The sequence below is a fragment of the Leopardus geoffroyi genome, chromosome B3 (assembly GCF_018350155.1).
Source record: "Leopardus geoffroyi isolate Oge1 chromosome B3, O.geoffroyi_Oge1_pat1.0, whole genome shotgun sequence".
NCBI classification, from domain to species: Eukaryota; Metazoa; Chordata; class Mammalia; order Carnivora; family Felidae; genus Leopardus; species Leopardus geoffroyi.
Genome location: NC_059337.1, coordinates 120,198,005 through 120,211,438, shown reverse-complemented (window position 1 = coordinate 120,211,438; position 13,434 = coordinate 120,198,005). Strand labels below are relative to the sequence as shown.

At 41.1% G+C, this 13,434-nt stretch overlaps 1 protein-coding gene across 7 annotated transcripts in view; it reads left to right on the top strand.

Moving 5' to 3' along the window:
- MLH3 (mutL homolog 3) overlaps positions 1–7,922 on the top strand; it is a 28,018-nt gene extending 20,096 nt beyond the window's left edge. For all 7 annotated transcript variants that reach the window (XM_045451523.1, XM_045451520.1, XM_045451525.1 and 4 more), the window contains 4 exons: positions 4,991–5,014; positions 5,125–5,203; positions 6,426–6,577; positions 7,554–7,922. In XM_045451523.1, the coding sequence (XP_045307479.1) occupies positions 4,991–5,014; positions 5,125–5,203; positions 6,426–6,577; positions 7,554–7,676 (378 nt within the window). In that variant the 3' untranslated portion in view covers positions 7,677–7,922. The remainder of the gene's footprint in view (positions 1–4,990; positions 5,015–5,124; positions 5,204–6,425; positions 6,578–7,553) is intronic.
- The last annotated feature ends 5,512 nt before the right edge of the window (positions 7,923–13,434 follow it).

The following is a 13,434-nucleotide window of genomic DNA, read 5'->3' as shown; positions in this document are numbered from 1 at the left end:
ATAGGTCATCAATACAAAATCATAAAGGAATTTAGCATATTCTGCTGAGTAGTTTTCATTTCACCCTCTACATTTGTGTTTTGGTAAACGTCTGGAAAACTGCTTTTGGGATACAACATTGGAGGTGTTGAAGAGAACTAGAACTTCTTATGTGTTTCGCTTTTTTTTTTTTTTAACAACAGTTTATTTTGTCTTTGTTGCCTTTTCTTTGCTCCTTTCTGTTTTTCTATTAGAGTTTTCTTTATTTCTCCTTGTTTTCCTCTGCTAGTGTAGAAGTTACATATTCCATGGTCACCTGGATGGCTCAGTCGGTTAAGCATCCAACTTCGGCTTAGGTCATGATCTCATGGCTTTGTGAGTTCGAGCCCCACATTGGGCTCTGTGCTGACAGCTCAGAGCCTGGAGCCTGCTTTGGATTCTGTGTCTCTCTCTCTCACTGCCCCTTCCCCACTCGTGCTCTGTCTCTGTCTCTCAAAAATGAATAAATGTTAAAAAAAATTTTCTTTAAGTTGTTACATATTCCATTTGTATTACTTCAGATTAGCCTTGAATTTTAGCCTTAACAAAGTTTAAGGTAATTTGCTTCTCTATTCTCTTCCTAAACTGTACAAAAGCCTTACAACCCTTTATCTTCCAGCATTCCCCTCCCATCTTCCATGTTGTTGCTCAGTATTTTAACTTGACCTTTTTTTTTTAAATTTTTTGTTTTAATGTTTATTTTTAAGAGAGAGAGAGACAGAGTGTGGGCAGGGGAGGGGCAGAGAGAGAGGGAGACACAGAATCCAAAGCAGGCTCCAGGCTCTGAGCTTCAGCACAGAGCCTAACGCGGGGCTCGAACTCATGGACCACAAGATCATGACCTGAACCTAAGTTGGACTGAGCCACCCAGGCACTCCAACTCGACCTGTTTTAATCTCCCTGGTAGTCATTAATTTTATAGAGTCAATGTTTATTTAGATTAATGAAAATATTTACCAGTGTCTTTGTTCAGTGTTGCTCCTTTCATCCGATTATTCATTCTGTGTTCAGCTTTCTTTTTGCTGAAAGCTTTTAAATTTTTTTTTTTTTTCAACGTTTTTATTTATTTTTGGGACCGAGAGAGACAGAGCATGAACGGGGGAGGGGCAGAGAGAGAGGGAGACACAGAATCGGAAACAGGCTCCAGGCTCCGAGCCATCAGCCCAGAACCTGATGCGGGGCTCGAACTCACGGACCGCGAGATCGTGACCTGGCTGAAGTCGGGCGCTTAACTGACTGCGCCACCCAGGCGCCCCTGCTGAAAGCTTTTAAATATTCTTTTATTAAGAGTCCGTAAATGATAAACCATCTTTGAAAATGTCTTTATTTTGCCTTCACAATTGCATGATTGTTGAGCTAAGCAGGGAATTTCCACATTGTCAGTCATCCCTCAGTGTTTTGAGAACTTTGACGTTCTCTATGCCATTGAAGTCCATTGTCAATCTAGTTATCATTACTTTGTAGGTAATCTGATTTTCTCTCTGGTGGCTTTTAAGATGTTCTCTGTCTTTGGTGTTCTGCAGTTTCCCTATGATGTATCTTTGTTTTCATTTCCTTCTTCAGATTCATCATGCTTCTTCCACTTGGAAAATGTACAGTTATTGTCACTTCAAACACTGCTCTTCTGCCATTCTCTCTCGTTTCCTAGAAATCCTGTCAGATGTCTACTGGACCTACCTTTTTAACTTCTCTGTCGTATTTCCCATTGTTTTACCCCTTTGTGATACATTATCTTCCAGTGAGTTGAATTCTCTCTTCACCTACTATTTAACCAGATGTTTACCTGATCCACTGAGCTTTTTATTTCCATGACTACATGTTTTATATCCAGAATATTGGTTAGGTTTTTTCTCATATCTGTCTGTTCTTTTTTCATGGTGTCCTATTTAATTCATTGTGGTTTCTACTCCTTATTCATCTCTAACTCTTTCTGTTTGGAGCACAGGTAAATCCACATGAAGTAAGTCTACAATTTTCCCAGAAGTCTGAGTTACTTTAGTCATATCTAAAAATAAAAATTAGAAGATAGATTTAGTAGATAAATTGCATGCTACATTGATATGGGAAATGTTTGAGGCAGGGAGCACAGTTGAGAAGCTATTGATTGCACTGGTTCAAATAGGAAAGGATGAGGACCTAAGTCAACAGCATTGGGAATTGAAAGGAGAGACATATTTGAAACATAAGTTGGAAAGTAGAACTAAGAGGACTTGGTGAACAATAATAGAAAGTATAAAAGGGATTCAAGGAGAAAAGATAAGATAGGATTCTGAAGGTTCTAGCGTGGATGACTGGAAGGATGGTAATGCCATCAACAGAAAAAGGAAGTAGAGGAGGAGGGGTATACCTGCCTGGGGAGTTAGATTATGAGCCTGGGTTTAGATGCATTGAATGTGCCGTCACATGGGGATGTCTAGTGGATAGGCAGGCTTACACATCTGTGCTTTGGAGAGAAACCTGGGCTGTATGTATGTTTGAGGTAGTTAATAGTATATATATTTTTATAACATCAGAAGCTGGAGAAGAGCCTAGAGGAAGTGTGACTGCCTAGGAAGAATATGAAGAATAAAAAGAGAGGAGAGCAAAGGGTGGAGTTGGTGGCACACCAGCACTCAGGGTGCATATATTTTGGCAGCGGTCTGGAAAGCTGCTGCTGAAAAGAAGAAACTGTAAAGGATGATTGAAAATATTTAGTCAGAGAGAGGAAGAAAATCAGGAAAAAGTAATATTACTAAAACCAATGAAAGTTTTAAGCGAGAAGGGAATGGTCAACAATAGCCATCAAGCCTGAAAAGTTGGATTTGGCTATCATGAGGACGGTGTTCCATGGTGGCGTCTGCTCCTAGGGGTGGGGGCGGGGGCGCCCAACGCAGGTTGCTATGGGTCAGGGAGGGAGTGGAGGGAGAAGAGGTAGAGCTAAGTAGCCTGCTCTTTCAAGAGTTTTCAGAAGAAGAGAGAGAGGGTGAGAGCTAAAGGTGGTCTGCAGTGTGGGGCAGGACACGGGGTAGAAGAAAGATTTTGGTGTGTTTTCAGATGGGAGAGACTTAAGCATGTCTGTAGGCTAAGGGTGAGAAGACATTTGAGAGGGAAAGGCAGTTAATAGTGCCAGTGCTTGGACCATCATGAGTTTGGCCCTTCCAGAATTGCTCTCTGATCAGACAGCCTTTGCTTTCAGCAGTGCTCTTTTTCCCAACACAGCCTTTTTTCTCCAGGGCTCCTCCTCCAAACTGTCTTAAATCCAAAAGATAAAATCTGTTAGAATCTTTTATTGTAATTCAATCCCTAAGTATTTAACCAGAAAATTATAATAACAACTTTTCCCAAAGAGACTTCAAAGACTGCTGGTACGGGTTTACTTCAAATTGAAATACAGCTTATGGCTTCAGAAAATCTTGACTATGTTAAGTCACACTGCTCAGGAGAGATTTGTTAATTCTGGAAGAAGCTGGAACAGTTTTGGTATCTTGAAAAGGAGTAGCTACGTGGATCCTGACAGTTGAAAGATCACAAATATTTTCTATAAAGTTCTGTCCTTTAGCCTGATGAGTGCGTCTTTTTAATATTAAGTTATCTGGTATTAATTGAACCATTGAAATGTGACATGAACAGAGATATGATCTTTCTCCCCTTCACCAGGCTTAAAAAATGATGTGTCACAAGTCCCAGATGACCAAGCACAAGAGAGAATGGCAAAGAGGTTAGGTTTGATCTCTGTCCACACTAAGCTTTTTAATGGGTCAGGTATTATGAAACATCTTTCTGTGTAGGTTTGTTTGGGAACAAACAATACTTTTAAACATATATTTTTTACATATATTTTACATATATTTTAAACATATATTTTAAAAAATATATGGCATCTACCACCCTGTGCTTGGTAACTGTGCTCATTTGTAAGCATGGTGGACTAGGGTGTCTTTGAGGAAAGGGGAGAATTTTCTGAGTCTGGTTTAACAAGAAGATCTACCATTTTGTAATCTTAGGAAGGTGATTTATACATAGCCAATTCTAGGAGTAAAAAAATCTTGGGTTTTCTTATAAAGAAATTATTAAATGTGCTGTATCTCAAAACAGTTTTTTTTAGCTCCAGAGGTTAAACAAATTGGTAGCATGAAAAATAGCGTCGGCTTTAAATTTCTCTGAAGTCCTTTTGTAAATATTAACATCTGCAGGGATAACTATTGAAAAGGCTACTTGAGGGACAGAAATATACTAGTGAGGAGAAACTCAACAAAATGCCCCCCCAAATAAGCTTTTCGACCCCGAATGGAATTGTCAAAAAAAAAAATGCTGTGGGAACTAAAGTGACTACATATGTTTACTATATATCTAAGCGAATGTCCCACTCAGTGCTCCATTGTGTTGATGATCGTTGTGTATTTATTCCGTTTGTGTGTAGCATTACACTTGCTCTGGCTAAGATCGTAAATACACGCAGCCTCTTAGTGAGAAGCCTCCCTGAGAGTTAGATTCTGGAATCATCAAAGCTGCTCTCAGCAGTTACATAACTTCATGAGTTATGAGCTGTCTCTGGAGGAAGCTTCAGTAGCTAAATATATTCTCTCTTCAGTAGGAGTTCTATTAAATTGTCTTGGTATTTCATATTCAGAGTGCCTCACAACAAATAAATTATTTGCACCTAAGTGCTATATTGCTGGAACTCTCTCCTTTATGAGGTGTATTTTTTTTTTTTAATATTCCTTTATTTATTTTGAGAGAAAGAGAGAGAGAGAGGAGGAGGAGGGACTGAGAGAGAGGGGGAGAGAGAGAATCCCAAGCAGGCTCCATGCTGTCAGCACTGAACCCGACACAGGGCTCAATCCCACCACCACAAGATCATGACCGGAGCCAAAATCAAGAGTCAGACACTCAACTGACTGAGCCACCCAGGCGCCCCAGGAAGTGTATTTTTAAACTATAAAAGAAGAGTTACAACAATGGATTAATGCCTGTTTTCCTTTCTGCTTTGTAGGAATTTATTCGAGAACAAGTGGAGGTAAGCCTCTTATTTTGGGGTTTCACACAGAGGCACCACACACAAAAGGCTCTATTGTCGCATTTCCTTTTCCCTTCATTTTCTTAATGAAGAATGTGTTTATGCATTAGCTACTCCAGACCACAGGAGGCATCCAAGGGACTTTGCCACTGACTGTCCAGAAGGTGTTGGCATCCCAAGCTTGCCACGGTAAGACTCAGCACACCAGATAATGAGTGCTTCTGTATGCTAAGCCCCGGCAGGAGTACAGAAGTTATGAAAGAGATAGAAGGCACATTTACTACTCACTTCTTGGAGGGTACAGTTTATTATTTATTTTTTAAAGTTTATTTATTTTGAGAGAGAGAGAAAGAGAGCACGAGCTGTCAGTGTGGAGCCCGACATGGGGCTCAGTCTCACAAACCGTGAGATCATGACCTGATCCAAAATCAAGAGTCAGACGCTTGACTGACTGAGCCACCCAGGTGCCCCATGGAGGGTACGGTTTAGATCAAGAAACTGAATACACTAAGAGTGAACACTAAAAAATTGCTTTTACAAAGCAAAACACCAACACATACATTTGACCATAATTCAGACTGACACGGATGAGTGGAGCAGTAACTCATAGAGGAGATGCATTGTAAGTCAAGCCTTGAACAAACTGAGGGACATGGATTCATAGGATGGAAGAGAAGGTTTGCCACAAGGGGTAGAAATAGCCTATGCACAGATCGAAAGGCAGAAAGAAATTAGTTGTATGAGGAGCAGCAAAGGATACCAAGAAATTAGGCTGGTAAGAAAGAATAGAAGCCTACAACAAAATTTATAATTATTGTATAATTATTTGTTTCATGTTTGTCTCGCCTGTTGGACCCACTGGATCATAAGCCCCCTAAAGGCAGAGACCATCTGTCTCATTCACTGCCTGACATAGCTCCTGCTGCACAAAGTACATACTTACAAATATTTGTTGACCGAGTGAATTAATGTATAATGTCTGCATAAAGGCAGGAAGATTATTATGGAAATAGAAAAAAGCAAATAAAATGGACATTGTGGGAAAAACAGGTAGAGATCTTTGTGATAGACTGGCTAAAAGATGATCTTGATTTTACAATCTGTAAGAAGTAAGCAAAATGTTGCCCTTGTCTCTTTGAGAAAAACTCTGAAAGCAGAATCCCAACAAGTGAAGGAATGCCTCCCCTAGGGATTAGAAAGACCATGATTCCATAAGGAAGAGCTGAGACACAGGTGCATCATGAACCCTTAGTTTCATCCACGTGTCGATAAGTGCCAATTTCAAGCAGTATTGGTCACGTGAAAGAAGCCTAAGACACATTTTACTTTTCCCAGATATCTGGCGCTGGCCCAGGGTCAGCACTGTTTTCCTACTATACACACCATAACCTTGTTTCTGTCTTTCGTGTAGGGGCCATCAAGTTTAATGATGGCCTGAGCCCGGAGGAGAGCTATCGCCTTATTGAAGCCCTGTCGTGGTGCCAGCTGCCATTCCAGTGTGCTCACGGGAGACCTTCTATGCTGCCGCTGGCTGACATAGACCACTTGGAGCAGGAAAAGCAGGTACAGTAATGACTAACAGGAGAAGAGGAGCAAGGTTTATCTTCTCTTTCTTCTCCCGCTCCTATCAGCCGAACGTAACCTGTCTTAATCCTTTCCAAAATACCCGAGTTTTGAAAAGTATGCATTGAAAGTTTATTTATATAAAATCTCACCACTTCATCTTCTAGCTCAAATTCACCATGGAGCTCAGGCTGCACTGTCAGATTACACACGTGATGCCTTTGTATTTTTTAAGCTTAACACATGTACGGACTGATGTATCCTGGACATCTGTTGCCTACTAGCTCTAGGTTTGATAGGATGTAGAAGGTCTCTCTGGGGCTACAGAAAGTTGGTAGAAACACAGCAAATTTACTGCTAACAAATACAACCTGAACAGCCAGTTTCTTGATGGTGCCTTTGCTGGAAATGGTAACCATTTCTAAGGATCTCTAGAGTTATGATTTGGGGATCATCCGGCAGGAAACCAAGCTTAGGAGATTTTCACATTATGGTTTGGCCTTGATTACTCAGCAGTCCAGGAACAATGATGTGGATAATGCAATAAAGACACAGAGTGGTTTAAATTAAAGACATTTTCTGTTCTTGTTATAATCTTAAATGAAACAGAACACAAAAGCATAACAGGAATGTCCATGTTGCTGCTTTCCAAAATCTTTTCTTTTGCTTGCCTTTCCTTGTAAGGGCTATAAAGTCTTTACTTGCATGGAGTTTTCTGATGCATCCAATAGGCTTTACTCCGTTAAAATCTTACTGTTTCATAGGACAATGAAAACAAACTTTTGTCCTCATTCCTGAAGAGATGGGAGTCTAGACTTAAAGTTGGCAGTCCTGCTTATCCTAAGGAAATCTCTAATCTTTTCTGAATCCAGAAATTAGAAATCCGAACAGATTGGAATAGCCGTAATTAGGAAATTTTTATTTGGTACTTGGCTTTTCAAGCTGCATATGGGAGTTATTCTCTTTCTTCCCACAGATTAAACCCAATCTTGCTAAACTTCGCAAAATGGCCCAGGCCTGGCATCTCTTTAGAAAAGCGGAAAGATGTGAAACAGGGCAAAGCCAGAGGGCATCCATGCCTCCTTGTGAGCCACCGTGAGAACAGAATTATTGATCTGTAAGGAGCCAAAGGGATGCTAACTGCCTCTGAGCAGATAGCATGGGCTGCAGGTACCAGCAGAGTCTGAGGCCACCAGTGTCTCCAAGCAACATGATCAATCAGTCTTGAGCAGATGATCCCTCCAAGCTAAAGACAGTTCATTCATCTGCAGCTGTGGACTCAGGAGGTTGCCCTATGATATCTACTTTTTATAACTTATTTAGAGATAAAATTTAAAGACTGATTCATTTGTGGGTTTGATTTTGTTTTGTCTTGGTGGGGGGAGGTGGGAGGAGGGGTTGCTTGGTTTTGGCTTTGCAATTTTTTCCAGCCTCATAGTTTGCACTGATGTAATTTACCTATGCTGAACTCCCTGGGATCCATTCTGCCTTCCTAGACAGCCCATAGCCCCGCTCCATTGGTCCCCTCCTTCCCCCGTCTTCTTGATCTCTCACTGCTGCTGCTGTAATTTACATTCTAAATCTCAGACTTAAAGAGTTCTCTACACTCAATAAAAAATGTCCCCTGTAGTCTTCCATCAGGCCTATAGTTAGATTATTTTAGGGACTAAAAAACTGTTGATAAAAGAGAAACAAGGGCAGGGGCACCTGGGTGGCTCAGCTGGTTAAGCGTCCAACTTCGGCTCAGGGCATGATCTCTCAGTTCGTGAGTTCGAGCCCCAAGTCGGGCTCTGTGCTGACAGCTCAGAGCCTGGAGCCTGCTTCAAATTCTGTGTCTCCCTCTCTCTCTGCCCCTCCCCTGCTCACCCTCTGTCTCTGTCTTGCAAAAATAAATAAAACATAAAAAAAAAGAGAGAGAGGGAGAGAAACAAGGACAAGGATAGAATAGAGACAATTAAACTCCTGTCCTGGTTGGTTGGCTTCTTTCCCCTGCAAGATCTCATTCAGCATCTGATATTGTTCATACTCCAACTGGGAAAATGGTGAAAGTACTAGGACTTATAAAACTATGATTTTTTTGGTACTTTAAAAGTGTCTCTTTATGTGAGAGCAAGTTTCATATCAAAATGCAGAATTTATTCTTTCAACCTAACCAGACCTGTTCTCTACAGTTTTTCAGGAGACAACAGTTCTTTTGATCCCTTTCAAATTATATCTTAGTTTTATTACAGTATGCCTATCTAATGGCCTCATAATTTCATTTGGGACCAGGACTGATCTTTGTGGCAAATGCTTGTTATGCCATCCTTAATCTGTATTTCCTCTACCTTTTTAGAATGTTTGATTTCTGGTTAGTAAGACTCAATAGACTAAAGGTTTATAGAAAGACAAAAAGAAAAGGAAAAAACCCCAGCTGGTAATGTTTATTGCAACTGGGATCCCATACAATGAGAAAGACGTTGCAGTGAGAATTTGCACTTTTGTATTTTGCAGCCTGCTGAAACTGGCCTTTGAATCAATGGAATGATTTTTCTCATTTTTTAATACAGGAAACACATTTGTACTCATGGAAGAAAACTTTGTTTGCCAGCAGCCCTGCAGTGAATCTTACAGGAGCAATGAAGTATTGCATTCATTAGTGTGTGTCTCAGAGAAGGTTCAGGAAAAGCCTTCACTGGTTTTCAAGGGGATCCTTGTAGAATTACGTAATTGGAACTCTGAAGAATAGGCACCACTGTCTAAAAATGGCCTTTATTCTTCTTAATACATATAAGCGGTTTCATAGACTGGGAGACATGACCTTCAAAAGGAGGGTGTTTTCAGGGGATTTGCAAGGCTGTCAGGGTCTCTGCCTCCAGGCCCAGTGGGGTGTTGTGGCCTCTGGACCTCTGCCTCCACTCTCCAGAGCTATACGGAGGCCAGCTGTCCTGGGAGTTTAAAATATTTTTCAGGTTAGACCAATTTGTGGGATTAAAAAAAGTGTTATGATACTTCTTATATTAGGATGAGGTGCAGTTTCAAAATGTTTTGCTACAATCTCAGACCACCGTTTTTTTGAGAATAGCAGAGATTAGAAAAAGTTCTCCATAAATAATGTAATAATCTTCCTGGCTAGCCTGACTCAAGCAATGGAAGAGATAATTATCCTTTTTCATAATTTATAAACTCAGTTGCATGCATCAACATAAAACCAACCTATTAGCCAAAAATATCTAACATTACTTTTGTTGCCTGTTTGGATTTTGTTTTGTTCTGTTTGTTTTTAACTTTACTTGCCATAGAGTAAAAACAGACTTAATTTTCTAACACATGATAGTAGTCATTAACACCTTTGTGGTGCTTTAAGGTTTACAACATGATTTTTGCATGTCTTATTTGAATTTTCTTGGCAACCCACCAGATAAGATGGTGTTATGCTCCCCAGTTTACAAAGGCTGAAATATATTAAGTGATTTGTCTAAGATCACACAGGTACTAAGTGGCAGACTAATGGTAAACAAGTTTTCTGGCTCCAGTCACGAGAATGAATGTTACCATTTACTAAGGGCCTACTATATATACCCAATGTTTTGTGTACATTATTACTAGCCTTACAACAGTTCTGTTGGCAAGCTAATGTCTCTTTTTTTTTTAAGTTTTACTTATTTATTTGAGAGAGAGAGCCAGCGAGAACGTCAGTAGGGGAGGGACAGAGAGAGAGGGAGAAAGAGAATCCCAAGCAGGCTGTGTCCAGTCAGCAGAGTGGGGCATGAACTCACGAACCGAACTGTGAGATCATGACTTGAGCCCAAACCAAGAGTCAGACGCTTAACTGACTGAGCCACCCAGGCGCCCCTCCGATGTCTCTTTAACAGTGAGACTGCTAAGCCTCAGAGATGTTACCCCATTTGCTAAAAGAGCCAGAATTCAGACCCAGATCTGGGTGGCTTCACGTTGCACACTCCGTCCCATTGTTACCCTGTGCTTGCCATATATTTTTAATTTATTAGGGACTTACCAGTTTGTAAACTTAGTGGTTCAACATTATTAGATTCTGGTTAGTGGAGACTTCACTAACTTCACTAACTTCAGAGTAAAAAAAAAGATACGATGTGCGATGAAGCCATTTTAGAGAGTGCCTTTTTGGGGAACGTTCATCACAATTATATTTGAAATAAGGGTGCATGTCTTTAAGAAGCTTAGCTTTAGTCAGGACAAGGAAACTGATGGAATGTGGTAACTTCCTCTAGTTTAGAGGTCACTGAGTTATAGCTATGTCGTTTTTACTGGGATACGAGGAGATGACAGTTCTGTCAGAAATAAAATCTATAGATGATAATAGGGGCTAGACTCAGAAAAGCTTAAAGCAAAGCTTAGAGTGTAGGCTAGAAGGGAGGGAAGAGACAGGGGAGAGGGCTAGGGAAAGGTCCAGAACCTAGCTGGTGATCTGGAACCCCATGAGCAGCTGAGAATGGAGAGGTTCAAGCAATCACACATCAGAGTGAGGCAAAGAAAAGGTCAGACACAAATGAACAGATGGGATCTGAACCTAACAGTGGAAAAAAACAAGGCAGCCAACACAGGGGCAGAGCAGGAGGGGGCCCAAGACCAAGTTCTAGAGATGTGTAGGGGCCTGAGGAGCCATGCCAAGCGAGAACAGATGCAGTGGTCAGCTCCTAGAGAGCGCGGACAACTGTGCTAGGATGAAGCTTTAAGTGGGAGCCAGTGGTAGCAAGTCCAAATGAAGGGAAGAGCAGTTTCTGGCACAAAGAGTCGGACTCGTTCTACCTGTTTTCCATCTGAAGTGCCACCCGGTTCCATCAGAACCTTTACGAAAGCAGGCTACCAAGGAGAACTGACTGCTGCGTTTGTTGTTACCTGTCCTGCCTTTTCACACTTTCTCAACTGAAGTTGCTTATCAGCACTGAGATAGCAACAAGGTGGACTCAGAAAAGAAGGACGTCTGGGAAACCAAAAATCTAGATAATCTCACCAAACAAACCCTTGCTTCTCTTTCTCCATTTATTCATCACTCAGTAACTCCATGTATGTGTCCCTTCTAAATGTATCAGAAGTTGCAGGCATATAAAGAAAAAAAGAGGCTATCCTATGGCTTAGGATCTTTCAGACCCTTGGGTCATTGTCATCCCGTGCCCATTTGTCAGAGAGCACCCTGTGCTTTGAAACATAAAGTTCAGGCAACCTGATCAAAGTCTGGAGGATCCAAGCGTCTTACGTACCTGAATCTATGGAGCTTACTGGAGCCCGTAAGCTAGCGTGCCCCAGGTAGCAATCTGAAGAAGCTAATTTGGCTTGACTTCACCCTCACAACTTGCCTGACTAAACAACTTGTTCTTATTTACCACAAAAGTAAGACATATGCAGTGGTGGTTGCCACCCACCCCTACCCTGGCCAAAAAAAAAAAAGATGGTTTGGAGTTGGAGTTAGCTACTGCTATATTAGTGTATCGTTATTATTCAAGGTATTTTATCACCTCTCTCTTAGAGTAAACTGCAGAGTTTTGCATAGAAGTTACAAATTTTAGGAATCTTGTCAAGTTTTTAAGCAGCTTCCTTCTTCTCTAGGCAGGTCTTAATTCTAAATGTAACATGCCTGAAAAAATACTGAAAGTCTCCTCTTCAGCTTGGTATTTAATATAAACATCAAGCAATCACTGTTGCCAGTGTGGTTAGGCTCAAAGGCTGCCCTCCATTGTGTGAGTGTTGTGCAGAAGACTGAAAGCTTAGACTATAAGCTCTTTATTAATAATAATTGCTTAGCCATTGCACAATAACCTGGAACAGCTGTTTGGTGAATGAAAGAATAATTCAAAGCAAAGTAGGCCAGATAGAAAACACTTCCAAACCACATTTCAGAATAGGTCCTTTGTGTCAACTAGGTGCATGTCTGCAGAGGGAGTTTTTGTGAGGACAGGTGGATAGTATGGGGCCTTTACGATAATTACGTCACCATCTGGTACCATATAGCAAAAACAGTTCTGATGTCCTGAGTTCTACATATGTTATAGAATCACATAGCCCGATGATGGAGCCACAGGACTGGCAGCCTTCGTTAACCCAGAGACTGAGCCAACAGATTGCCTTGAGAAATGGTTGTGAAGCACATCTGTGAAACGTATGATCCTACCCATACCCGCATTTATTTCTTTGAGGTATCACTTTACACTTAAGTTTTCCTTGGTGGAGTGTTTTTCAGAGACTTCTGAGGCTAAATTAGGAATTTCTGTTCCTGATTTGAGTTCCAAGAATTGTGCCTCTCCTGCCCTCCGCCTAAATTGGAAGATATAAACCGTGGGAAAAGTGTCTTTACAAACTGTATTGAGTAAGTTATCTAACTTGGTTTATTTGGCGTATTCAGGAGGACTTTCACATCCATGGAATCCTCTTTCTATTAATTCTTTTCAAGCTACAGCTACAAGTTTTTGTCCTTAGCTTCCGGGTCCTGCTGGCAAAGGCAGACAGACACAAAGGCCGAGAGGTAGGAAGTTGACATGGGGCTTGTCTCTCCCTGTTCAGATAAGGTTCTCCCCTTTCCAATATTTACTCCTCCTCCAGTCGAAGAGAGGAGAGAGAGAAATAGAAAAATGAGGCATATAAATAGCTTTGTGGGACTTGCTTAATTGAGGTCCTCAAGAGCCCGAAGAGCATGCATTGGTGCAGTTCTTCTGTCCCAGGCACTTTAAAAGTTGACCAAAACTACCCTTGGAACCTTCATCCATCTCACTTATGCCTGGGAAGAATGTGGGTGCTAATTTTAGACCCAGAGACTAGGACGCACAAAGGACAAGTATCATAAAGCATTTTTAGACCAGAAACAGTTTTAAGTTCCTTGACTCACTCCTTTTACTCCAGACCAC